The sequence below is a fragment of the Paraphaeosphaeria sporulosa genome (assembly GCF_001642045.1).
Source record: "Paraphaeosphaeria sporulosa strain AP3s5-JAC2a unplaced genomic scaffold CC84scaffold_7, whole genome shotgun sequence".
Classification (NCBI taxonomy): Eukaryota; Fungi; Ascomycota; class Dothideomycetes; order Pleosporales; family Didymosphaeriaceae; genus Paraphaeosphaeria; species Paraphaeosphaeria sporulosa.
This window is the reverse complement of record NW_017253366.1, coordinates 1,694,895-1,721,112: the sequence shown is the minus strand read 5'-3', so window position 1 is coordinate 1,721,112 and position 26,218 is coordinate 1,694,895. Positions and strand designations below refer to the sequence as shown.

At 52.5% G+C, this 26,218-nt stretch overlaps 9 protein-coding genes and 1 non-coding gene across 10 annotated transcripts; 7 read left to right on the top strand and 3 right to left on the bottom strand.

Annotated features, from left to right (window-relative positions):
• Positions 1-144: 144 nt before the first annotated feature.
• CC84DRAFT_1197556 (uncharacterized protein) lies at positions 145-1,770 on the bottom strand (the record flags this gene model as incomplete). The annotated part of the gene is made up of 2 exons (XM_018181529.1): positions 145-548; positions 844-1,770. The coding sequence occupies 2 exons, from the start codon at positions 1,768-1,770 to the stop codon at positions 420-422; spliced, it is 1,056 nt and encodes a 351-aa protein (XP_018034396.1). The 3' UTR covers positions 145-419.
• A 1,004-nt stretch (positions 1,771-2,774) lies between these two features.
• On the top strand, positions 2,775-2,855 carry CC84DRAFT_t68. The gene has a single exon. It is a non-coding gene; the product is annotated as a tRNA-Ser (tRNA).
• A 231-nt stretch (positions 2,856-3,086) lies between these two features.
• CC84DRAFT_1166167 (uncharacterized protein) lies at positions 3,087-3,964 on the top strand. The gene is made up of 2 exons (XM_018178888.1): positions 3,087-3,370; positions 3,421-3,964. Exons 1-2 carry the CDS (start codon positions 3,117-3,119, stop codon positions 3,764-3,766), a joined length of 600 nt encoding a protein of 199 aa, XP_018034395.1. The 5' UTR covers positions 3,087-3,116; the 3' UTR covers positions 3,767-3,964.
• A 707-nt stretch (positions 3,965-4,671) lies between these two features.
• CC84DRAFT_1261047 (uncharacterized protein) lies at positions 4,672-6,345 on the top strand. The gene is made up of 4 exons (XM_018185030.1): positions 4,672-5,168; positions 5,226-5,354; positions 5,404-5,447; positions 5,502-6,345. The coding sequence occupies exons 1-4, from the start codon at positions 4,816-4,818 to the stop codon at positions 6,116-6,118; spliced, it is 1,143 nt and encodes a 380-aa protein (XP_018034394.1). The 5' UTR covers positions 4,672-4,815; the 3' UTR covers positions 6,119-6,345.
• CC84DRAFT_883619 (uncharacterized protein) lies at positions 6,205-6,916 on the bottom strand. The gene has a single exon (XM_018187776.1). It carries the CDS (start codon positions 6,816-6,818, stop codon positions 6,411-6,413), a length of 408 nt encoding a protein of 135 aa, XP_018034393.1. The 5' UTR covers positions 6,819-6,916; the 3' UTR covers positions 6,205-6,410.
• A 1,857-nt stretch (positions 6,917-8,773) lies between these two features.
• CC84DRAFT_883628 (amidase signature enzyme) lies at positions 8,774-10,737 on the top strand. The gene has a single exon (XM_018187777.1). It carries the CDS (start codon positions 8,869-8,871, stop codon positions 10,639-10,641), a length of 1,773 nt encoding a protein of 590 aa, XP_018034392.1. The 5' UTR covers positions 8,774-8,868; the 3' UTR covers positions 10,642-10,737.
• Positions 10,738-11,318, top strand: CC84DRAFT_883548 (uncharacterized protein). Its single transcript, XM_018187775.1, has 2 exons — positions 10,738-10,999; positions 11,057-11,318. The coding sequence occupies exons 1-2, from the start codon at positions 10,833-10,835 to the stop codon at positions 11,160-11,162; spliced, it is 273 nt and encodes a 90-aa protein (XP_018034391.1). The 5' UTR covers positions 10,738-10,832; the 3' UTR covers positions 11,163-11,318.
• Positions 11,319-11,878: 560 nt separating this feature from the next.
• Positions 11,879-12,519, bottom strand: CC84DRAFT_1197554 (NAD(P)-binding protein; the record flags this gene model as incomplete). Its single annotated transcript, XM_018181528.1, has 2 exons — positions 11,879-12,114; positions 12,207-12,519. 2 exons carry the CDS (start codon positions 12,517-12,519, stop codon positions 11,891-11,893), a joined length of 537 nt encoding a protein of 178 aa, XP_018034390.1. The 3' UTR covers positions 11,879-11,890.
• A 4,033-nt stretch (positions 12,520-16,552) lies between these two features.
• On the top strand, positions 16,553-17,299 carry CC84DRAFT_883500 (uncharacterized protein). The gene has a single exon (XM_018187774.1). It carries the CDS (start codon positions 16,642-16,644, stop codon positions 17,152-17,154), a length of 513 nt encoding a protein of 170 aa, XP_018034389.1. The 5' UTR covers positions 16,553-16,641; the 3' UTR covers positions 17,155-17,299.
• Positions 17,300-18,654: 1,355 nt separating this feature from the next.
• Positions 18,655-25,979, top strand: CC84DRAFT_1149855 (putative alpha-1,3-glucan synthase; the record flags this gene model as incomplete). Its single annotated transcript, XM_018176684.1, has 4 exons — positions 18,655-18,978; positions 19,032-19,058; positions 19,080-19,514; positions 19,563-25,979. The coding sequence occupies 4 exons, from the start codon at positions 18,655-18,657 to the stop codon at positions 25,977-25,979; spliced, it is 7,203 nt and encodes a 2,400-aa protein (XP_018034388.1).
• Positions 25,980-26,218: the final 239 nt, after the last annotated feature.

Genomic DNA, 26,218 nt, shown 5'->3' with positions numbered 1-26,218 from the left:
TTTGATGCTCCAACTCCGCTTCCGCGCCTTCTTCTCCTCGTCACTTATCCCGGGGACGTACAATCCCCCTGCCCCTCCCGTGCTTTTCCCTTCAAACTTCATCCGCGCAAGCTCTATCTTGCTCATCGCCTTCTTTGGCGGCGTGGATCCCTCATTAATCGTCGTATCCGCGAACTCAGGCGTCGTGCTCCGCACGGGATGTGTGGTACCTTGCAGAGGCAGCGAGAGCACGCTGGATGTGGACGAGTCGATGCGCAGAAGCGGGCGGGTCTGCGACCAGTTCTCAAAACTATCGTCCCTCTGCATCTGCGTCTGCGTCCGCGGGACGACCGCCGAGCGCGAACTCGTCGGCCTGTTCTCTGGGCTCACAGGCGGCAGGAGCGTGATTGTCGGAGGAGGGCTGGGCGTGAGCGCGCGCATTACAGCGGCGATGTGCGCGGAGGGGACGTCGGCCTGGAGTTCGGGCGCGGTGTAGCTCTGCTGGACCGGCGGTGGGGAGGGAGACGGTTGCCGCGCTGGCGGGTGCGGATCGAGTTGCTCTGGCGTGACTGTTGGTTCGAAAGCTGAGGCGCGGGGGAGGGGGGAGCGCAGGGCAGGGTGGGTTTGCTCAAGACCGGGGAGGCTGGTGGTTGGTGAGGGCAGTCTGGAAGGTGGTTTCGAACTGTGCTTCGAGCGGGGTTTGGAGGGCGTGATGATTGTTGGTGAGGCCGAGCGGGAGCGCGCGTTGATAGCCGGGATGGGCGGGAGCGGGCGGTTGACGGGGGGTAGGGACTGTAGGGAGAGCTTTGAGATGCTGGAAACGCGCTTGGGGATTCGGGTTAGTGCTGGAATGCCGATGGGAACTTCGGGGAAGGCTTGGAGGTGCAGCTCGGTGAGGTCTTCGTAGGAGGCGTGGATGGTGATTTCCTGCGAGCGCTGAGTGGCGTTTGAGGAGTCACGGGAGTGGGAGGGCTTCGAAGAGGAGATGGTCGAGACGGAGCGCTCGGAGGGGGTGTCTTCGCTGTCGGAGTGGGGAGGTGTGTCCATGGCGGGCTCTTCTGGTATCGATGCTGGCACGGATGCGTGTGTTGATGCGGCTTTTGTCGACATTGTTAGAGGGCGGATGATGGACCATGGCGGGGATTGCTGCATGAGCTGTGCTAGCTGGGGCTCCTTGTCCCGACTGTCCCATATTTTGATTTGCTTTGCGACCCACGGATTCTGGGTGCATCGCAGCTTTGAGAAGTAGGCACTGCAGGCCTGCATATTGCTCAGCGGGTGGCCATGGTCCAGCAAGTCTTCGAGAGTTGCCTGGAACTCCGCGTTGAAGTCTTCAATATTGGTATACTGGTCGATGTGGAGGTTGAGGAAATGGCAGAAGACATGGTGGTAGTCCTCAAACTTGAAGCCATCATAGTGCTCGTCCAGCGCCTCGAGCATTTCCTTTGCGTTCATTGACATCGGCGGTAGTGGCGGTCCAACTTCGAAAACCTCCAGCTTGATGTCGTCTGACACCGAGAGGAATATGTCCAGCTTCACTTCCCTATCCTTCTTCACCCAAGCTTTGCGGTCCTCCAAGAGTGTAGTCTGCATGTCGGGCTGCGTGACCGGCGAAAAGAAATTCGGCCCAGCTCCTGGCATAGGCATCGGTACGCTTCCGTCGCAGTGTCCCCATGTTCCCTTTGCAGTGAAAGCGCTCTTGATTTCCCGTTTCCATCTCGCATATTCGGGTCCGGTGGCTTCTGCTCGCAGGAGCATCACGCCGGGCAGGCGTGGAGATAGTGATGCCATAGTTGCCGAAAGCTGACTGTTCGAAGATTGCAGCCACAACCCATATACCTTGGAGTGTTGTTAGACGGTGACGGCTTCCACACAGCGTAACGGACACGCCTAAGTATCTACCACAGTCGCAAGCCGGACATTTGACGTGGACTAAGCGGCGCGGCCGCCCCATGGCACCTCACGATTATAAGTGTCCGCAGCGTCCAGAATGACATACGCCGGGGCGTCGGGCTTCCAGCTTGGGAACCCCAGTCGCAGAAGACCGCAGGTGGCAGCCTCCCGCATGCAAGCCCGCCAACTCGACCAGGAGCGGGCATGCTCACAGCTTACACTGAGTCCGTTTGCACCATACAATCGAGCTTAGTCCCGCATGTCTAGCTGCAGTCAGCACACTATGTTTGTATACCTGAGGTCGGGGAGCTAAGCTGTACAGGGCCTACTGCGCCAATCGGGGTCGTGTTACGGACCGCCGGTGTGCAGCGATTGGGTGCGCACATCGGGAATACGGCGATGGTGCTCAGCTCGAAGTCCGAAGACAGATTGCTGGGCTTCCAGAAGTCGTGTCGGAGGCGACGCGCATCTGGGGTGTGTACGGGTAGGGCGGTCGTAGTGTTAATCGTCCCAACTGGACTGCGTCGGCTCGACGCAGGATAGTGGGAACCAGCGCAGTGGGGCGGAGCGGCCCTCCGGACTGCAAACGAGGTTGAGACTGCTACACGATACAGCTGCATGCGTGCTCACGAGGGCAGTAAGCAGAATATGAAGGATGTTGCATTATGGTAACGGCAGGTGTGTACACTGTGGCCTGGAGATGGAGGATTCGCGATCGTCTTACACAGTGCCTTGTAGAGATAGGGCCGCGGCGGTGTAGTGTGGGACGTAGATCGTGCTATGTTTAGCTCTTCTAGTGGCTGGGGGCCAGCCCAGATGAAGATCATGACAGATACCAAAATCTGGTATATATTTTCAATAATGGAAATGCTTCCATCAACCATCAGAGAATGATGAACCACGGCGTTGTGGCGGAGTGGTTATCGCGCAAGACTAGAAATCTTGTTCCTTCGGGAGCGTAGGTTCGAATCCTGCCAACGTCGCTCTTTTTGATATTATTCCTCAAGTTCAACGAACGTAGGAGTCCCTATGCGGCCTGTGTTCTTTGCTTTTTGGGCATAGGTTCGTCATCAATAAGGCAGATATTGGAGGTGTCTTTACAAGGATGGGCGCTGACAATGCTCTGAGATACGGCGCGAGACTGACGTAGCATTCGCGTTGCGCGTTGCGCGTCGCGCCAAGACGCGTCCGCTTGTCGAGGTTCCCTTGCGTCAGGGTTTGAGATTGAAGCTTCTCACATCGCTATGCCTCCACGCCCGTTCCCGTTACCCTTCCGCATAGGCAACGACATCTGCAGCATCAATCGTATCCACGACATTCTTAAACCCAACGCCGGTGACTCCACTTCTTCACTCAAAAGCCCGCCACTCAAGCGTTTCATCTCTAAGCTTTTGACATGGCCTGAGCGACACTATTTCTACAAGCGATTCCCCTACTATAAAGATGTCGGAAATAATACGCAAATCCTGAGAAACGTATCATACTACCTAGCTGGCAGGTGTGTAGAAGAAACATTTGCTCTGCTGTTCATGCACTTACAATATGCAGGTGGGCTGCGAAGGAAGCTGTTCGCAAGGCCTGCGAACACCTAGGCGACTCCAATGGGTTCCATTCAATCGTGATCCTACCTGTTTCCGTATCGTCGAAGCAATCCTTGGGAGCGACGTCCCGTCCACAAGCATTAGTACTGCGCGAACGCCTTCCTGAGCTATCGCCGCAGCAGGAGGATAAGGCGTCGAGTGGTGGAATGGAATTTGACGTTGATTCTCTCGACGGTCAACTTTGCGAAGTGAGCATAAGTCATGATACCACATACGCTACCGCAGTTGCGCTCGTCCCGGTGGTGGAAGAGTGGCAGTCACTGGCTACAAAGCTGCGAGGCCAGGATCCGTAAGGCTAGACTTTGCAAAAAGCTTCAGTCTCCATTCCGTAATGTCTCTATTGCAGGGAACAGCTAAAGTATGCTCACGCGAGCTGCAAGCTGGAGCAGCATCCGCTATCGGGTTCAGAACCATACACCTCTTCACACGTACTGCATTATAGTAAATCGTATACCTGCATCAATGACCAGGTTCACGAAAATATGGTCAGAAAGCATGCTCACGGTCATTGTTGACGCGAGACATGCGCTGAGCTACATCAACAGCCTCTAGGCTCGACATGCACTGGATGACAGACTAGCGATTTGATTGAAGAAGCCGAAGCATCAACAGCTCCTATTTTGGATCCCGCAAGGTTTGTACGCATGTAAATGCGTCAAACTAGATGGTGTTGGCTGCAAGCATATATCGTAGACCTCTGTAGTAAGATGTAAGTCGATGGTAAGCAGACTCCATCACCATAACCAAGTTACGCCTGGTATTAGCACAGCCGGTACAAACTACTCCGTAGAATACCCCAGCATGGCTTGAATTATCCTCTTGCATACCATACAATGGAAAACCAACGGCGCATCTCAGTGATTATGACTCTACAACTCGAGCTTCACGCGCACTGCCTTGCGCCACCACGCTCAAAACACGAGTAATGCGGTCCCGGCACGTCAGGCATTACCCTATCTAACTGTACACCGGTGCCACGACAATCTCGTGTTGGTTGACCATGCCACCAAAATACGAAGTGACCTCGCCGCTTTGAGTAAAGCAGCAGCTTGGCTGCATGCGAAGTCGCCTAAGTCGCTTCATGATTCGCCAACGAAGAAGCTCATGAGTGTGGAATGGATACTCTCGGGAAGAACCACGAGGTTTTTGGGCTTCGGCTGTGCCGCTATGATACGGAAGGTAGATCTCACTTAATAATAACAGTAGGTGCCTGTAGATTCTGCACGCTTCACAGCTGAACTCCGTTCAGCTCGCGTCCCTCCACTGCAGTGCCAGTGACTTCGGGAATTCTGTTCCAAAGCGATCTTTCCCTGCAGCACATAGAACGCCACACGGATCCAACATGCTCGGGCGCATCTTCGCGAGCTATGCGCTGTTCGCGTGCTACAGCCTGGCGGAACTGCTAACAGCCACACGGGAAGCTTCCGACCCGACAATAACGACAGCACCCAATATACCAATCGAGTTGCTGAGGAAGCAGGCAGTCGGCGATCGTTTCATAGGATGGATCTCCATAGATGGAGAATGGACCAGCCGCTCTTGCGACGTCGGCGGCACATACTTCCAGAGCGACGAAATCTGGAAGTGTTGCGCCACCACGCTCGATGGCTGTAACGCCCCTGTTGGATGTGCGGCGGGAAGTCTAATCTACTCGATCTATACATCTAGCTCATACAGTTACACTACGATTGCATGGTACGAACTACTCATGCATTAGCCTATAGGAGATAGTAGGCTGATTGATTCATGTAGCACGGAAGCGTATGATGATCCTGATGCTACATCATGGTCAGTATGCAATACGGGATTGATGTATGAGAATACTGCAGACTTCGACCCAGTAACCAACATCTTCTGCGGGGCGAGTGCGTCGAGGTTCACGTGCGTTGGAAATTCCAATCACCACTGCTGTCGCTAATTCAACGATTAGATACTACCGTGTAAGACCATCTGAATCCACGTCTTCGTCTTCAGGTAAATTCTCGTTACATCACCCATTATATGACACTCTCTCTTACCATCTACCAGAATTCTCAACACCCGCATCTACATCCGCCCACCCAACAGACACATCGCTAGGCCCAGCCGATTCCGCAACATCAACCCCCTCCCCGACTCCCCTCCCTCAGCCAACCAAACCCAAAAGCAAGGCCTGGATTGCCGGTGCAGTCGTAGGTCCCATAATTGGCCTTGCTCTCATCGGCCTCCTAGCCTGGTTCCTCCTCGTCCGGCGCAAGAAGAAAACCACTCCGCCGCCACCACCACCACCACCACCACCCATGCAGCAGCAGCAATACAACGGACCCCCGTCCCCTTATCCAGGAAGTCCAGCGCAGCCTCCAAAATCCTACTACAACGCGCAAAAACCCCCCGCAGCTGCAGTAGTTCCCATGGGCGTGGCATCGCACCAGAGCTGGGCTGCGCCCCCGCCGCACTCACCGACGTCCCAGGGCGCGGTGTCGCCGCACGTCCCACCGCAAAATCTTTACGGGCAGCAGGCGTATCCTGGGCCGGGTCAGAGTCCATCGCCGCCGAACGTACATGCGTATGCTGTGGGTGGGGAGGGGAAGCCGTTGGGGGTTGGAGGGTACGGAGAGAGGCCCTTTTCTGCGGAGCTGGATGGGGGGCAGCAGAGGTTAAGATAAGATGGGATTGGAAGGAGTAGGGAGGTGAAGTGGTAGGGATGCCGACATTGTGGAGAGACACCTTTGGGGATCGAGGGGAGGAGTTTCTTCATCAGGGTCATGGTCGCACGATTGTAGGTAGACTATTGATATTCCCGAGAGTAATAGAGTAGTTGGCTCGCATAGGCGTTCAGCTCGCTTCTATAGTACGCTGTAGCTATTATAACGAAAGGGCTGATTTGTATGCTCCATAGTGTCCTCAGATTCAAACATATATTACACTGATCAAGGCAAAGGATTACTGTTAGTTCTCCTAAAAGATACCAATAACTGCCCAGATACCCTGCATTACACGGAAGGGATCGAGTTGTAACGAAGTCTTTAACGATCCAGGAGTGCAGCAGTCAAGGTCTGTTAGTCCAAACAAGTAGTATGGACCCACAATCCTATATGTCTCTATTTTGGTTCCTCCTTCGTCTTCCTCTTCTTCTTGTTGTTCTTTACCCTCTTCTTGTTGTTGTTGTTCTTCCTCACCCTCCTCCTCGCCCTGCTCTTTTCCCTGCTCGTCTCTCTCCCATTTGTTTCCGAAATTTCGTCCATCATCCGAATCAACGTCACACTCCTGTATTGCAGTTTCCTTCATGGAGACCTGGTCTTCCCACCATTTGAATACAATCAGACGTAAGAAGGACTTGATCTTGTAGTTCAGAGTGCGGCGCATGTTCCTCCTGCTTGCCTTCGTCTTTTCTATCTAGAAAGGAGCCCAAATTTGCTTCTCGGATGGTCCTTGTTGACGAGGTTGGTTTATTGCTAGCAGTCGTGGTAGGTTTTCCCTTGTTTCATACTGCCGCCCTTCGAGATTCTGCTCTTAAGTCCCATCTGCACTCGAGCACTCAGTCACTTTTTTTGGTTGAGGTTTACTTTTCAATTGCGATATCACGTAAAGTGCACATACGGAAAGGGAGCGTGTAATATCGCGAAGGGACTCGATCTTTATCTAAACCTTGCTTAAGTGCTTCCTCTGCACTGATTCCCCTGTCAGGATCAGGCTCGTCCGAGTACTGAAAACGCCTCAAGATCAAGGGCATCCGATTACCATTCATCATCCGAACGCTGTCGCCTTCGCGCACAGAATGCATAAGTCTCGCTGCCGGCAAAGTTCCAGCTTGGAACAGGAGGCTACTACTCCATCGCTGTTGCAATTCCTCGCAAATCATCCAAATGAATGTTTTTGTGGCAGGAATAGGCAGCGAGTTGGCGTGGTGCGTATCTACTAGAACAGAAAAAGCGTACGATGCAATGGCAAGGCTTTGGTTTCTTACGATCAATGAATGCCGCGGCTGCCCGAGTAAACACTTAACCGAGGAGTAATAATCGAAAGGTATGCGAGAGCGAGTCTCCTCAAGGATCACCCAAACGCCTTTATGAAGAAACCAGTTAGCAAGAGAGCACGTATGACGCTTGAAAGCAAGGGTTACGTACGGCTAAACCATCTTCGAGAGAAGAACTTTTTAATCTCGCAAGGTCGTCAATTTTTCTTCAAGGAATCGTGAGGTATCATGGAAGCTGGCTCTTCTGGGAGGAACAGATGACCGGCCAGAGATCTCTATGACTTCAACATCAAAGCATCTATGTCCATCGGATGTGTCTGCCGTAAACCGCTCAAGACTTCTTGCGTTGGCAAATCCGATTCGCCGATATAAATCAAGACGCTCGAAGCATTAAAGCAACTCTGTCGCATCAAACCGACTTGATGGTTTATTTCCGAGCCGTCCTCTTGATTGATTCAGATGGCGCCCAGCCATAATGCCCGCGGAGCATCCTCCTTGCGCAAACGCCATAGAGCGTATATCTAAACACCATATCGCCAGCGCATCTTCTCTTTGCCATCATGGCTTTTACCTGATATAGTATCTGTTCTTGCATAGGGTGATACCTTGCACGGGGCCATGGGCTCTTGTCTTTTACCGCTATGTTTGCAACGAGGTCCCTGAGGAGGTTTGTTCCGCTTACCGGTGCCTCAAGGTAGTGCAGTTGTCGCTTAAATAGGTTCGCAACGCTCTTTTTCGCATTATTTCGAGCTGTCGCTAACCACTTGAACTTGAAGGTAATTGGTTTGTTTTTCTTTGGGCTGTGCGGCGATGCTGGAGCTCAAGGAAGAAGAAAGGGTGAGGCATGGGACGCTGATAGCAGGAGAATGCGGGTGATGGGTGCATGGACGTTGGGAGCGTAGTCGACAGCCCTTCCTGTGGAGAGTTTCAGGGGTTTGGATTGTGCTCGTATAGGGGAATAGGGAACGAAAATTTTCATGCAATGCGGTTCTGATGTGCTTTAATATCGGCAGTCTTCACTTGATACGGTTCATCTATCTTCCGTTGAGCGAAGTGCGTTCTGATATTGAACAATGCACGAATCCACAGGCGCGGTCGGTCAAAGACTGCAGACACCCCTGGTAGACGCTACCGCGCGCGGCCTGGAAACCCTGATCGACCTCCACTGCGCTCGCATCTTCATCCATCGTATCTCCATCTTTGGAAGCGTTTCTCAATATTTTCTCGATAAGGCGCCGAACAATGACTAAAGAACTCGCCGACGGTCACTTCAGATGAGATAGAAGCTGCATCTGGGCATCTCAAGCAGCCAATCGGATAGGTATCGCGATGCCGCCTCGTGTTAGTAACGTGATTGTCCATATCACATGCAGGTACAAGTAGTCTACAAGTCTAGAGGAGGACATCTTCGGCGGTGCGCTTTCTGTTCACCACATTGCTATGGCGTCCAACGGAATCGTTGCTGCTCTTATCGCTCTCGCTTCGTGCGCAACGACGGCAGCGCAGAACGCAAGCATCCTTGCTCCCGACCCTCTGCAAACTCCATACCCTTACTACTTTCCTCCAATAAATAATGCCGACACTTCAGATCTATTTCCAATGCCGTCATGTCATGGTATCACGTTGGAGGAGGCAACTATTGACCAGCTGCAAGGCTATTTGAGCGACGCAACCTTGACATCAGCCCAGCTCCTGCGATGCTATGCAAAGAGGATGTGGCAGGTCGACGAATACATCAACTCTGTGATCGAGTTCAATCCTGATGCGGATGATATCGCAGAGGCGCTCGATGCTGAGCGGAGAGCAGGGCACGTGCGTGGGCCGTTGCACGGTATCCCGTTTCTCGTCAAAGACAACATCGCAACGAAAGATCGAATGGAGACGACTGCAGGCAGCTGGGCTTTGCTTGGGAGCGTTGTCCCCAGGGATGCCCATGTGGTCGCTAAGCTGCGACAAGCAGGAGCGTTGCTCATGGGTAAGGCGACGCTGAGCGAGTGGGCGGACATGCGATCAAATAACTACTCGGAAGGGTATTCTGCTAGAGGCGGCCAAGCAAGGAGCCCGTATAATCTGACGCTGCAGCCCGGCGGGAGTAGCTCGGGCAGTGCGACGGCCGTGGCTGCTAACATCGTTTCGTTCTCACTCGGGACGGAAACAGATGGCAGTGTTATTAGTCCTGCGGAACGGAATGGCTTGGTGGGGTTCAAGCCGACGGTTGGCCTGACTTCAAGAGCAGGCGTGATTCCTGAGAGCGAACATCAGGATACAGTCGGTACTTTTGGCAAAACAGTTCGTGATGCTGCATACGCTTTCGATGCGATATACGGCGTTGACGAACGCGACAACTATACGCTCGCGCAGCAAGGGAAGACGCCCACTGCCAATGAGGGCTACATCCAATATCTGGCTGACAAAGGTGCCCTGAAGAACGCCACCTTCGGGCTACCCTGGGCCAGCTTTTGGACGTACGCTGGCCCAGAGCAGCAGTCTGGCCTTCTCCATCTCGTCTCGCTCATTGAATCGGCCGGTGCCACCATCATCAACAACACCGAGCTCCCCAACTACGCGACCACCGTCTCACCGGACGGCTGGAATTGGGACTATGGCACTACGCGCGGCTATCCTAATGAGTCTGAATATACAGTCGTCAAGGTCGATTTCTACAACAACATCAAGACCTATCTCGCAGGGCTGGATAACACCAACATCCACAGCCTAGAAGATATCGTAGCGTACAACTACGCTAACGACGGCACAGAAGGCGGAAATCCGTGGCCCCTCGGTATCCCAGCCTTCTACTCCGGCCAGGACGGCTTCCTGGCCAGCCTAGAATCCAAGGGTATCCGCGACGAAACGTACTACCAGGCGCTATCTTTCACGCAGCGCAGTACGCGCGAAGACGGCATTGATGCGGCGCTCGCAAACGGCGGGCGTCCGTTGGATGCGCTGCTCGTACCGCCGGTTGTCGCACAGTCGTATCAGATTGCTGCACAGGCGGGGTACCCAGTGATTACGATTCCAGCGGGTGTGAGCGCTACGACTGGGATGCCTTTTGGGCTTGCGTTGATGGGAACGGCATGGAGCGAGAGGAGTCTGTTGAGGTGGGCGAGTGCGATTGAGGACTTGCAGTTGAGCAGTGGGACGGAGTGGAAGAGGCAGCGGCCGAGGTGGTATGAGTATTTGGCGAAGAATGTGCCGGTATTGTTCGAATAGGAATGTGGTCACTGTGCACATACATGGATAGGATACTTTTGATAGCTACTTATGGGGGCAAATGATTGCTATGGATTTGAACATCGGCAGGGCTTACGAACAACTGCAATGGATATGCGCCCGCTTATCAACGCTACCCAGGCTGACAACATCTTCGACAGCTGAACGTTGTGTGGGCGAATCTGCGATGCATGCTTGGAGCAATAGCGCTTTCTCTGATATTGCGAGTGCTGCCCAAAGCTGTCGTGAGTCTTGAAATGGACACGGTCTATACAGGTGATACTCTCACTCCAACAGGATACGGTACTGTACAAGAGGAACACCTGCGCCATATCATCAGTGTCATATTACCCGCTTGGTGAGCTTGTGTCTTCGCTTGTCCATGATTCTCTGCAGCTTTCTGATATATAAAAAGCCAACGGAATAGAGCAGCCAACAACAACTACACCGCATGTGCGTCGTGGAACAAGCTAATTGAATGTTCCACTGAGCCAGAAAAGCAAACTAAGCAGATGTGGTAGCACCTTACATTGCTACCACAACAACGCTTCCAGGAAGCCCCAGCTCCATTCCTCTATCACTTAATCAGCTATTTCGTCAACTACTCGAGCCACCGACTTAAAACGCCTTTCCGAACCTAGAACGCTTCGTTCTGCTCTCTAATGACCATCGCGATCATGGTCACATATATGTACGAGATGTGACAACCAGCACAACGATACGGTACCCGTTCCATCAGCCAATTGGGGGTATACTGATAGTAAAGAACTCGGGTCATACCAAAGACATTTTTTCGATACATACCAAGATATCCACAGCGCTATCGTCTAGTATGTGTCATGGAGAGAAGCGGACAATGGGATATATACCCCCCCTCCCCCGGCTGAAGGGGACGATACAGAGGGAGATCGAGTTCGACATGCGTGCCTTGGCGGGGAGAGAGGTCATCGGTAGAAGGGTTGAAGTCGATGAAGAAGACGGTACCCCAGAAGTGAAGTTGAGAGATTTGCAACACAGATACCTTGTTTTAGAGGTGCTTACAATACGGTACAATACAGGTTGGGACGGAAGGAGTTGTCCAATTGTTGGGTACGCATACGTGGTAGCGCTAGTGCCATAGCGATTCCGAGGTCAGGAACGGCTAACGTCGACACCTCAAGATGATAGAAGCAAGCTTACGTAGGAAAGGTATTTTGTTCTTTCATGTTCTCATTACGTGCTCTACAACTAAAAATTTATCCCTCCGTGCTCACCAGGGAATTCGGACATCGTAACGACCAATGAATGTGCCCGCCTCCACGTTCTTCTTGCCTTCCACAATGTCCAAGACCGCCTGCACGCTTGTTTCCGAACTCTGCGCACCCATCGCAACGCGGTATTTTCTCTGCCCTACCAGATTGGTCACGACGAAACCAGGACAGAAGCTCCAAACCTTGCCGCCTTGGTCCTTGAGGTGCGTCGTAAGTTGTCGCGCTGAACGTGTTGAGGGCGGCCTTGCTCATGTGATAAGCCGTGTATGGGTTCTGGTGGGTGCAATAGTCAAAATTCTGAGCCCTCAGTGATACTTCCTAGCTCTGATGACAAGTTGATAATGTTCTTGCCCTGGGACGCTAGAATTAGCGGTATGAGGGTCTGCGTCAGGATGACTGTACCGTATATGTTGATTTCGAAGGCCTCGCGAAGCTGCCCGTGCGCTAGGAGTCTGGGCTGGATTTGATTGCCAGCATTGTTGACTAGGACATCAAGGCGACCAAGTGTAGCTTCCAGATTTTTGGCTGCGGCGTGAATACTCTCATCCACTGACACGTGCAGGGCCAGCAGACCCAGTGTGCTCTGAGGCTTACGAGATTGGCTCTTCTCGAGGTTTCGCACTCCCATAATGACATGGTTGTTGGCTGTTTTTGTGGGGTAGTATGCGGTTTCTGAGCAAACAAGTGCTTAGTAGATGACATCGAAGCAGTCTTGCTTCAACGTAGCTTACCCAGTCCAGTACCAGAATTGACGCCTGGGTTACATTAGTATGTACTACCTGGTTGGATTATCCGAAGTCGTTCACCGGTGACGAGGACAATTTGTTTGCCTGCGGCCATTGTGATGCTAAAGATAGTATCTTGACTTCCGGCCAGTAAGTCTAACTGTTTGGTCTACACGTCAGAGTTTCAGAACCAGTACATGTCTATACCGTCAAAAGTTGCTCTTGCAGCGTCAAGCCAGGTTTTGGATGAGTATAATATTCAGGCATGCGCCTGCCCGGAATATAAGTGCATGCCAAACACCAAGAAACATCATGTTTATCATATCGGGCCTTCCTGCAAGTAAACATATAGCGCCTGAGATGTACGGCAAAAGTTCTCATGAGCCAATGAATTATGCCTGTGGACAGACAGGATGTCCGAAATCGTTGTACGAATATACCGCCCCAGCAGCAAAGGTTGTTCGAGGTGCTCATAAGGTACAGCCGCCGTCCTGAAGCAACATGAGGTTTTTAGGCATGCGGGACAGCCGAATGGAGATCATGGAGTTGTGGTACTGAAGAAAGTCAGAGCAAGGAGCATGGATGTTGGTTTAGTCTACTTGCCACGTCTAAGACTTCTCTGAGCGAGCTTCAAAATGATAGAAAGTGCACCTCAATCTCAAGCGCCTAGAGTGAAACAGAATAAATGATCTAATGCTGTTCTATGAATGGGCTCATGTGTCCGATCAAATGGTCGTGAATGACCGCAGTTAGTCAGCAATTACCTGCAACGTGTTCCACCAGTCATCCGGACGCCCCACCAAAATCGCGACACGTCCGCCACAAAACGCGCCATGCCACCCACCCACATCACTCAGCAATTCCAGAAGGAAGGCAGACTAGCTCTTTCAATACAGGCGATTCAGAATAAACAGGTTTCTAGCTACCGACAGGCTGAGCAGCTCTATAATATCCCTCGATCGACGCTACATGATCGCGTTCACGGTACTCTACCTCAGGCTGCTGCCAACGCGCAGAAACGAAAGCTACACCCTATAGAGGAGCAGGCTCTAGTAGAGTGGATCCTAGACCTTGACCGATGAGGATTCCTGCCCCAAATCATTGATGTACGATGGATGGCAGACAATCTACTCGCTGCGCGTGGCCAGACCCCTCCTCCACCATCTGTAGGCAAGAACTGGGTATCCCGCTTTATTAACAGCCAGCTAGAGCTACAGACCAAGTAGAATAGGAAGTTCCATAGCTAGTGCGCCCTCTGCGAGGATCCTATCACGATCTCTACCTGGTACAAGCTTGTGGAAGAGACACGCCAGGCGTATAGCATACAGGATGGATACCTACAACTTTGATGAGATAGGGTTTATGATGGGGGTCGCTGCTACGTCTAAAGTAGTGACTAGCTTAGACACTGTGGGTAGAGCTATACACGTACAGCTAGGTAATTGAGACTAGGTCACTATAATCGAAGGCATCTGCGCATCTGGCTGGCCTATCCCACCACTTATCATCCTATCTGGAAAGCTCCACTAAGCTAGCTGGTATAAGGGCCTACCTGCCAGTTAGGTACTCGCTGTCAGCGATAATGGCTGGACTATAGATCAGCTAGGGCTTGCCTGGCTAGAGCACTTTAACTGGCGTACAGAGCCTCGTATAGTAGGCACCTAGCGGCTACTCATCCTAGACGGTCATGGCAGCCATGCTAGCCCAGAGTTCGATACCTACTGGGTAGAATGTAGGATAGTCACCCTATATATGCCTGCGTATATGAGCCATCTCCTATAGCCTCTTAATGTGAGCTGCTTCTCCCCACTTAAGGCAGCGTATGGGCATGAGGTTACTAAGCTTGCCCGCTAAGGTATCTTCCACATTAGTAAGGTAGACTTCCTACAGATCTACCTACGTATTAGGGAGACTATTTTTATAGAGCAGAACATTAAGGCTAGCTTTTAAGTGACAGGACTTGTCCCTCCTTGTCCTGAGTGCGTCCTATCCTCGCTTATAGTGGTTAGGACGCCGTCACCACTTGGGGCAGTAGTAGGTGCTGAGGCTACATGGACAGCTGAGACCCCTCATACTGCTACTCAGCTTGAGCAGTAGACTAGGCTTATACCTGATCGCCTCCAGCAATAGTCTCAGAGTCTTAAAAGCCGAGCTATCGCCTAGATTGTTAAGAGCTGTCAGGCTGCGATGAACTTAGTGACGATCTTAGTAGAGGAGAATAAGAAGCTTTAGGCAGCTAACTATCGCTGGAGACAAAGGTAGGATAGGCACCGACAGTATATAACCTCTGGAGGTGCTCTACAGGCTCAGGAAGGTCAATTGCTTGCTGCAGAGGCTGAAAGGGTGGCCCGGCAGGTGGAGCAGGAGGAGCGGGTAGTCAGACAACGAGCACCACCAACATGCAGCAACTGCCATATACAGGGCCATCCTCGAAGACAATGTACCTGGAGATTGTAGCTATCATATGAATCTATCTGCAGCTTTTTTAACTATCGCGTTGTAGAGCTATTGTGCAGTGACGCGTCGTGATTTTGGTGGGGCGTCCGGATGAGTGGTGGACATAACGTGTTCCACCACTCATTGGCGCACACCACTCATTGGCGCACACTCACTCATTGGCGCACCCCACCAGAACGCGCGACACCTCAGCACCGATATCTCAACAACAATAGAGTATTCTTGTATAGAATTTTGTACAGAGATAGTTTATTGCTGTCTACACTGATTTCGCTTATGTCCTTGCTCATGGCACTTGCTGCACGTGGGTGGTGCGCGCTGGCGCGCCGGAGTAGGTCCACCCTCAGCACCCCTCAGCAAGAGCTAGATGAGCTACAGTAGCTAGAGCACGCCCTTGCTCAGCCTATAGAGCACCTCTTGTAGCAATATACTGTCTCCGCCTGTCCTGCCTTTGTCTACGGCGATGGTTGGCTGCCCGTAGCCTCCTATTCTCCTCTGCTAGGATCGTTGCTGAGTTCATCGCAGCCTGACAGCTCTTGACAATCTAGGCGATAGCTCGGCTTGTAAGACTCTGAGACTGTCTCTGGAGGTGATCCCGTATAAGTTGTGCCTGCTGCTCAAGCTGGGTAGTAGCATGAGGCGTCTCCGCAGCCAGTCTCATTAAAGTTAAAGGCATCTCCATCCTGTATCCTATACCTCTGGCGCGTCTCCTCCATAAGCTTGTACCCGGCAGAGATCCTGACAGGATCCTCACATAGGGCACGCTGACTGTGGAGCTTCCTGCCCCACTTTTTCTGGAGCTCTGGCTGGGTCTTGACAAAGCGTGATACCCAGTTCTGGCCCACAGGAGCTGGAGGAGTGATCTGGCTGGGTGCAGCGAGTAGATTGTCTACCATTCATCGTACGTCAATAATCTGGGGTGGAAATCCTCGTTGGTCAAGGTCTAGGATCCACTCTACTATAGCCTGCTCCTATATAGGGTGTAGCTTTCGTTTCGTGCGTTGGTAGCTGCCTAAGGTAGGGCACCACCTATGCGTCCTCGGAGCGTTAATTGAGGGATATTGTATAGCTTTGTAGCACGCTGGGTACGTAAAGTCTACTTATTTTAATTGCCTATACTGAAAGAGCTAGTCTGCCTTCTTTTAAAGATTGCTGAGTATTTTGGGAGCAGTTCGCCCTTCACGATACAATGCCCCTCAAATGGAATATGCCAGGGAAGCGGATGATTTGCCCTACCATGAAGCTAGCAGTCTCTCCGCCATATCCACTACAATGGGTTGCTTGAATGTGAAGAGAAGGACGACGCCGACACGCAGGAACATCTCAAGTGATTTTTACTCAAGCCAAGTCCCGCGACCGACTGGCGCTCGTGCCTTAGCAGGCTCCTAATGGACTTCGGACTTGATTAGCACTACGATGAGGGTCAATTAGCCTGCTCAGATCACCTCTGCACGATGTCAATTGCGTTACGCTATACTCTGGACTCAGACTGTACAGTTGCAACGGCCTATGTTCTTCGAGGCTAATATGGTTCCAAGAACTAGCGACTTTTGCTCTCTTTATGCACAATGGGCGACACCTGTTCAGCCGCTACCTTATTTGGGCCAATGCAGACCCGTTATAGGCTTGGCGTGGTATTATGCGCCAAAAGAAGTTGGATATCACCACTTCTTAGCAGCGACGTCCAGCATGGTAAGTCAACCGTCATATTTCGCCGAATCGGTCACAAGTGGAGCGTACCCACACTTCCAGGCCCTGGCGCTGTGTGGAATTACGATGACAATCGGAAACTGTCAAGTTGGGCGATGTGGACTATTCTCCATTTCAAATCTAAAGACGTGACCAGGTCGTGGTGGGACATTGACATCATTCACCGACTATTAACCTTTCTCAGAAATCGACCGAAAGAACCAGGCGACTCTATCCAAGCGCAACTAACGGTAGGCAAAGTGTCTGTTGTCGCACGAAGCGGGTACAACAAGCAAGCTGACCCTGTACTCTGTATGTACATTGGGAACAGCATTCCGGAATGGGTGCATAGGTATTGCGATGGCCTCGAGACACAGGCTGTGCATCATTAATTTTCAATGTCTTCTTTCTTTAGTGAGCGTTATCCTTTGTTAAGCACGGTTTTCGAAAAGCTTCGGGAGGGACTTCTCTACTGTGGATGTTGCTACTAACTGATGCGCGTGCGATGCTTTATGCAATCCTATCTCGCGACGTAACTGGTCTATCCGCGCTCCTGTGCGACCGGTCATCTACAATCTCTGCACCTCGGTGAGATCCTTTTAGAAATCTCGTTACGTTCAAGTGAAGATATTTACAAGGAGTCGCGACTAGAACACAATCGATTCTCCTGAAGATCCTTCAGATGACGTTGTCAAAGGTTGTGCTGATGCACAAAGGCTATCTCTCAACAATTTTGGGACGAAGATCATTTGGCGGTCAGATAACCCCAGGGTCCAGTCGACAGGCCCTTGTTGGTGGTTGCCCCGGCCCCTCACCCTGCCCGCGACGGGTCGTACCGGCAAGATCGCAGCGCGCGAAGCGTTCTTGTGCTACTCTAGGTCCACCTCCCCTGATTAGGATAACCAGAGTGGCGGCCTGCACATTTTTCCATGTTATACTTCACTTGCGTAGATTAAACACACGTACAAGGCTCGCTACCAGCGAGGGAGATCCGCAAGGGAGGATATCCGCAAGGGAGGATATCCGCGCTCGGTGTTCCGAAAATGTTGGATGAGGCTAGCGGCGCGATAGATTACAGACAACCAGTTGCGGCTCTTGGACATCGGTACCCTAGACACCGACATGGAACCACATGGGAATCTCTGAGAACGACCGCAAATTTAACCGACATACATGATCAACAGCCAAGCCGTATATTGTATTCCGACTGGCCACCGACAATGACGAGCTTTCGGTACCACACTTACGCCTTTGTTAAGCTTAATTGCTCCTACTCCTTGTCCCTGGCCGGAGGAAATCTGGAACTAACCCACCTTTACAGAGAATTCGGATCCTTGCCAGTTCTCCATGCCGTGCCAAGTTTCTCAACGCCTTCGCTTTCAACTTCCGTGCTGAGGATTGGGATGCTCCCCTGCAGATTAGGACGTCTCGAAGCCGTCAACTTGGGATATGCTCGGTTGCACATCAGAGTTTAACCTACGGTGTTGTCGGTGGCGTTCAACTGAACAGGATGGTGATAACACATGGTCCACAACAGCGTGGAGGGAAAACGTCAGTCGATTAGTCCCGCTGTCACGTATGGAAGACGGCCCGTGTCTCGAATGGCCGGACTCCACCGTCTCCCGCCTCTTTGAGGTCATTTTAATATCTTGGTCTCAACCGCAAGGTTGTGTTTCCCCTTCCGGATGCAACGAGATTAGAACTAGCGTAGCGATTCGCGCGGCGGTGCAGGGTATGTCCCACCATGTACGCACCTGAAAGCTTCGATGGGGTGCATCGGTAGTCTTCAACAGCTCATAAAATCATGTTGGAGACCGTTTTGCCGGACCAGACGCGTTCTCTACTCTCGTTTCATCACCATTCTACTTAGATCGAGTACCGAATCAGCGGCAATGTTTGCATCTCGCAAACTTCTGTCACTGTTTTGTCTCCTTCTGCCTGGCCTCGGACTCCGCTATGATCCTGAACATGAGGGATGGAATCTAAATTTGAACCAAAACGCGATCGATCCGTTGGACTATTGGGGAGAATGGGATAATCACACATTCAATCCTTCGCCGAGAACTTGGCGCTTTCCCTTCTATTGTATCACGCTGGATCGATACGTTGACGGCGACCCTACAAATAATCTGGCAAATGGCACCAGTTTCGAGCATGACTGGACGAGCAATCAGTTCCGATTCGGTGGAGATACCAAGGGGATGATGAACAATCTTGTAGTGTAACACACCCACAAACATCGGAACCCGGTTCTAACACCTTAAATCAGGACTATATACAGGGAATGGGCATCAAGGTACATACCTCTAATGTCTAGGGACCATTATCTGACTTCGAACAGGCTATCTACTTCTCTGGAACTCCGTTCATCAACATGCCATGGAGCAGCGATGGATTCGGAGCACTCGATTTCACGCTGCTCGACCACCACCATGGAAAGATTGAAGACTGGAGAGCTCTGATCTCAGAAATACATAGCCGAGGAATGTACGTGATAATGGACAACACTCTCGGAACCATGGGGGATCTACTCCAATGGGTTGGAAACGAGAATGTAACCGCACCTTTCAAGTGGGACGAGTACGACGTTCGTTACAAGTCTACTCGACAGTACCACGACTTCGCGATCGGAAACAATGTCAACACGACCTGCAACTATCCGCGTATGTGGGGAGAGGACGGGTATCCTCTCAATAACCAAACTGTATTGGATGCTATAGGGCGGCCTTGCAAGGACAGCGAGTTCGATCAGGTTAGACTCAACATTCCTCTGCTTCTGGTTAAAGCTGATATCAGTTAGTATGGCGACATGAAGGGCGTCGGTGAAGTTCCAGTATGGGAAACTCAGCTCGCCAAGTTCGCAGGTGTCCAGGACCGCCTTCGGACATGGCGCGAAGATGTTCTCGCCAAGATCAATCATTTTTCTTGCATGCAAATTGCTATGCTGGATTTGGATGGGTTCAGGATGGACAAAGCTGCACAAACGCCTGTTGATGTGCACGCCCGATTTTCCGACTACCAAAGAGCATGTGCAAAACGCTATGGCAAGGATAACTTTCTCATCGTTGGCGAAGTCGTTAGTAAGATTCCGTATGCTTCCCTGATCATCGGGCGCGGGAAACAGCCAGACATGCCTTTCGACAACTTTACACAGGCAGTTGCGGCCGTCGCTCCTAGGGACGATGACAATTACCTCCGGAAGTTCGGATCTGTTGCTTTGGATGGAGATGCGTTCCATTACCCGTTTTATGGTGCGATGACTCGGTTCCTTGGCTTGGATGGTCCAATAGGTCTGGAAGGTGTTGACTTCGTCAAGCTCTGGCATGACCTCCTTCTGCACACCGACATGGGCAATGCGTACACTGGTGCATTTGACCCACGGTTCTTGTGGGGTATGACCAACCAGGACGTGTTTCGATGGCCCGCTCTCGTCAATGGCACGCAACGCCACATTCTGGGGCTCACCATTGCTAATCTATTAATGCCCGGCGCACCTTTTCAACTCTGGGGTGAGGAGCAAGAATCATACGTCTTGGAGAATCAGGCGAGCGACTACATCTTTGGACGTACTCCCATGGCTTCACAGCGTGCCTGGCAGCTTCACGGTTGCTACAAGATGGGTGCGGAGGTCTACGTGGATATGCCATTCGAAAAAGCACTCCACGGCTGCAAAGATGATTCCGTCAGTCTTGACCACCGCGACCCATCACATTTCATGCGCAATATCCTCAAACGCCATTATGAACTCCGGGACCAGTACGCCGTGCTGAATGACGGCGCTTATCTTGAGACTTTGTCAGAGCAGACTGTTAATATCTATCTCAACGGCAGTATGGGCTTGCCGTCACCCACCGGAATCTGGAGTGTCTATCGCGGGGCATTTCCCGATGCGCAGGACTTTTCGGACAAGGGTGAGCTGGGAAACCAAGGCGTATGGTTCGTTTACTCGAACGACAACAAGACGGTCAATTATACTTTCAACTGCCAGAACGCTACCGAGGGCCTCATCTCGCCATTTTCGGCAGGCACTACCGTCAAGAGCTTGTTCTTTCCGTACGAAGAGTACACGCTTGGAACTTCCGCGGCTACACTGAATCTTGAAGGTTCTACTGAGACTAACGGTTGCCTGGGTAGCCTCGAGATGCAACCATGGAGCTACAAGCTGTTCGTACCGAAGGATAAGTTTGCCGAACCTCGTCCGGCCATCACTCGAGTTGTTCCGGGGCATGACGCTCGCCTCCTATCTCAAGCACGTGAAGATGAACCTCAAACACTTGCCATCGAAGTGCATTTTTCAAGCGAGATGGACTGCGAGTCTGCAACACGAAACTTTTCCATTCGCTCGACAACCTCAACCGGGCAGATCGCGCGTCTAAACACCTCCAGCGTCGTGTGCTCCGATGTGACAGTACAGAGAGAGCAGCAGTATGTGGGTCAGATCGGTACGGCTTGGAAGATGGTTGGAGAACTCGAGAATGTCTACGATGGCATCCACGTATACACACTCAACAACATCTCTGCAGCAAGCACCGACCACTATACCCAAGCCGTTGACCATTTCATGTTCCGCATTGGTCGACCTGACAACCCGATGGTGTTCCCTGCAACTGCAAATTACTCCTCGTCGCTCCTCCACCGCGATGAGGAAACGGGAGCGCTCACCGTCACTCACAAAGCTACTGGAGCAGAAAAATGGCAGTACACTCTCACTTGGGGTGTTACGTGGAGCGATTGGCGCGACTACACTTCTGTCAACGCAAGTATCTCACCGCAGCCATGGTCTGGCTCGAAGGACCAGGCATGGGAAGGCGAGCACATTGAGGTTCGCTACTGGAGCGAGATGGCGGGAAGTATGGAACACGTCATGCACGGCGATGTTGGATCTGCTACTTCTCGTCGTTGGCCACAGATGCATGTCACTGGAGAGTGGAACCTGTATGGCTTTGATTCAGGTTTACCCGACAAGATGAAGGATACAGGTACCGGACAGTGGTATTTCGATATGATGACTGAGTATCCAACAGACGTCATCCTCAGCACATGGGGCATCAACCCTGATGGTCAGCCAGACAAGTCAAAGCTGTTTGGCGACGTTGATCAGGACGGTGTTCTTGATTGGCTTCCTCCAACCAGTCTGGGGAAGAACGTTATCAACATCACCAACCCAGGAATGCCTTACGTTGGTGTCAAGCTGATTGCGAACGATGGAGATCTACGCTACACATATGAGCCGGTCGGTTCCGCATGGAGACAGATCGTCATCTTCCTCCTCCTGATATTGATCCCCCTTGTTTCCGGAACGTTTGCTATCTGGCTGTTTCTGAAGTTTTTCTATCAGGTCAAGTTCAACCAGCGCGGCATGTCTGAAAAGCGATCCACCATCATGGCCGGCTTACCAACGTTCTCGAGCGCCTACAGACAAATTGGCGCTTTGAAACCATGGACACCGAAGCCGAAACCCATGGCCCTGTCGGACCCCCTACGCCATGAAGGGTTTGCTCTCCAGAACGAGGGTCATCGAAAGACGATCCTCATTGCAACCATGGAGTATGAAATCGAAGATTGGGCGCTCAAGATCAAGATTGGCGGATTGGGTGTTATGGCGTCGCTGATGGGAAAGAACCTAAATCACCAGAACCTCATCTGGGTCGTACCTTGCGTCGGCGGTATCGAGTACCCAATGGACGAGATCGCAGAGCCAATGCAAGTTACCATTCTTGGTCAACTGTACAGCATCAACGTTCAGTACCACCATTTCCAAAACATAAAGTTCGTCCTCCTGGACGCACCAGTGTTCCGCGCGCAGACCAAAGCAGATCCATATCCAGCTCGCATGGATGACCTTGAGAGTGCAGTCTACTACTCGGCCTGGAATCAGTGCATCGCCGAAGCGATCAAGCGATTCCCCGAAATAGACCTGTATCATATCAACGACTATCACGGGACGCTCGCACCGCTCTATCTCCTGCCGGACGCCGCACCTCCATGCTGTCTATCGCTTCATAATGCCGAATTCCAGGGGTTGTGGTCCATCAAGCGCCCCAAAGATCTCGATGAGATCTGCAGAACCTTCAATCTCAGCAAGGAGATTGTACACAAGTACGTCCAGTTCGGCGAAGTCTTCAACATGCTGCACGCAGGTGCAAGCTATCTCCGGATCCACCAACGCGGGTTCGGCGCTGTCGGTGTGTCAAAGAAGTACGGCAAGCGATCGTTCGCAAGGTACCCCATCTTCTGGGGCTTGACCAAGATCGGATCGTTGCCCAACCCCGACCCTACGGATACTGCGCCTTGGAACAAAGATGACAAGCTGCCAGACTCTATCGCCATTGACAACGATGGTGAAACACAGCGCGGTATGCTTCGGGCACAGGCGCAGGAGTGGGCTGGTCTACAAGTCGATCCTAATGCTGAGCTCTTCGTTTTCGTCGGGCGTTGGTCCCAGCAGAAAGGCATTGATCTCATCGCGGATGTATTTCCTTCCATCATGGAAAAGAATGCCAAAGCACAGCTCATCTGTGTTGGGCCGGTCATTGATCTCTACGGGAGGTTTGCGGCTGCCAAGCTGCAGCGTCTCATGGAGCTGTATCCAGAGCGGGTATGCTCCAAACCCGAGTTCACTGTTCTTCCGCCCTGTATCTTCAGCGGTGCAGAGTTCGCGTTGATTCCATCGCGTGACGAACCTTTCGGCTTGGTCGCGGTGGAGTTTGGTCGCAAGGGTGCGCTCGGTGTTGGCTCTCGCGTGGGTGGTCTTGGAACTATGCCTGGCTGGTGGTTTACGGTCGAATCAGTCGCGACCAAGCACCTTGTCCACCAATTTCAAAAGACAATCAAAGCGGCAATGGCCTCTCCTAAGGAAGTTCGTGCGACTATGAGGGCGCGTTCGTCTCTGCAGCGATTCCCAGTCGCTCAATGGCTCGAAGGGCTCGAGCTATTGCAGTCCGGGTCGATCAGAACGCATTCGCACGTAACCAACGCGCGTGCTTCCAAAAGGTCTGGTGCAAGCACGCCTGCCATCTCTTCGCCGCTGCCTTCGGCGCCGGGATCGACCTTTACCACTCCTGCGAACACTCGGCCTTCTAGTCGCAGGCCCAGCCGCGCTGCGAGCCGTGTCAACAGTCGGGCGACAAGTCCAATCCGCGAAGAGCTTGATATCGAATCTATCCCAGCTTTGCCCGCCCCCAGTCCCGCAGTCACTCGACGATATGGTCCGAATGCATCAGGATCAAACGACTCGCTAGCGTCCCTTGCAGAGATCCATCCTGCTAATAACTCGAATGGCTACCCCCTGTTCCCGATCCCGAGTGCCACTGCGGCGGAAAATGAAAACTACTTCGCGGGCGGTGACTTGAGGAGGGACATTGGTCGCGCAGCTGTCTCCCGTAACATGTCTCGTCAGAACTCTCAGGACTCAAACGTCTCTCAGCCGTCGAGAAGTGATCCGGTTGATCTGATCGAACCGCATGGTGATCCGGACAGCCCCAGGTCTGTCGCGTCGTCCTCCGCGCAGGGCTTCAGATCTCACCCTTCGCCGTCGGTTCTCAGCCTGCAGACCGTAGTCGGAGAAGAGAAGAACTACCGGATGCAGAACGTCGAGCCCTTCTTCACCGACTCCCAAGGTGTCTACGCGAAGCAGTTCGATCGCCTTCTTGGTGGGCTTAATGGGCACACATCGACCAACGAGCTGTGTATCGAAGAGTTCATCGTCAGATCCGAGAAGAACTGGTTTTCACGCCTCCACGACGCTAAGCTTGGCGTGAAGCGATCGCACAACAAGCTTACGAAGGTCGAGAAAGAAGACCATGGGAGCAACAGCAGCAGTAGCAGTGGTTCGAGCGCATCGGTCCAGATGGGCATCGTTGTCGAAGACGAGTTCGAGCTCGGTACCGACCACACACCAACAAAGGGCATGAAGAGGATCATGCAGTACAAGATCCGCGACTGGCCTGTGTATTCTTTCCTGCTTGCTCTGGGTCAGATTCTTTCTGCAAACAGCTACCAGGTCACCCTGCTTTCCGGAGAGATCGGTCAGACTGCCAGCAAACTCTACGCTGTCGCCAGCATCTACCTAGCAGGCTCGATCGTGTGGTGGACGCTATTCCGCACCTTGCAGTCTCGCTGTGTCATCGCACTTCCCTTCATCTGCTACGCTCTTGCCTTCTTAATCCTCGGGATGGCCCCATACGGTTCTTCTATCTCGGCCCGAGGCTGGATACAAAACGTCGCAACCGGCCTGTACGCCCTTGCCTCTGGCTCTGGCTCTCTCTTCTTCGCCCTGAACTTCGGCTCCGAAGGCGGCACCGCAACGCACACTTGGGTGTTCCGCGCCTGCGTTGTCCAAGGCACACAGCAAATCTACGTCACAGTCCTCTGGTACTGGGGCTCGCATCTCTCCGCGTTGAGCTCCTCGGGGCAGAACCCCACGGGCTTCGCCACCAGCCCCTATATCACCGCCGTCACCACACCCGTGGCCTTTCTCCTCGGCGCAATCGGCATCTCCCTCTTCCTCGGACTCCCCGACTTCTACCGCAGCTCCCCCGGCAGCGTGCCCAGCTTCTACTCCGCACTGCGCCGCCGCAAAATCATCCTCTGGTTCTTCGTCGTTGTCATCATCCAAAACTACTTCCTCTCCGCGCCGTACGGGCGCAACTGGCGGTATCTCTGGACGAGCAACCTTGTACCCGCGTGGGGCATCGCAATTCTCGTCGTCGTCTTCTTCGTGCTCGTCTGGATCGCCGTCTTCACCGTCTTTCAGCGCCTCTCCATCGAACACTCCTGGATCTTGCCCATATTTGCCATCGGTCTCGGCGCCCCACGCTGGGCGCAGATGCTCTGGGGGACGTCCGGCATGGGGTCGTTCATTCCGTGGGCGGGCACACCGGCTGTCGGCGCGCTCGTCGGCCGTGCGCTGTGGCTGTGGCTCGGCGTGCTGGATGCGCTGCAGGGCGTTGGCTTCGGCATGATTCTGCTCCAGACTATGACGCGGTTCCACGTCGTGTTTACACTTACCGCGGCGCAGGTCGTGGGGTCTGTGGCGACGATGGCGGCGCGGGCATCTGCACCGGATCGGCTAGGGCCTGGCGCTGTGTTCCCGAATCTCGCGCTGAGTTTGGATGGGCTTGGGGATGCAGTGTTTTGGGTTGCATTGGTGCTGCAGGGGGTCGTATGTGTAGGGTTCTTTCTGTTCTTCAGAAAAGAGCAGTTGGCTAAGCCGTAGATGCTTTGTAAGACTGGAACTGGAGGTGTTGCAGCGTGTTGTATGGTGTTGTCATTGCATGCTTGTTTGGCATTAGTTCTTTCTGTTTCGCTTTCTAATGAGGGTTTGGTTTGATCGTTCGTTCCATGTGAATAAGGGTTGGAGCGTTTTGTCGTGCTTCTCTTCCTTTTCACAGTACATTCGCTTACCTTGGTTTCCTTCCTTCTATACATAGACACATATTCATGACCATATCTATC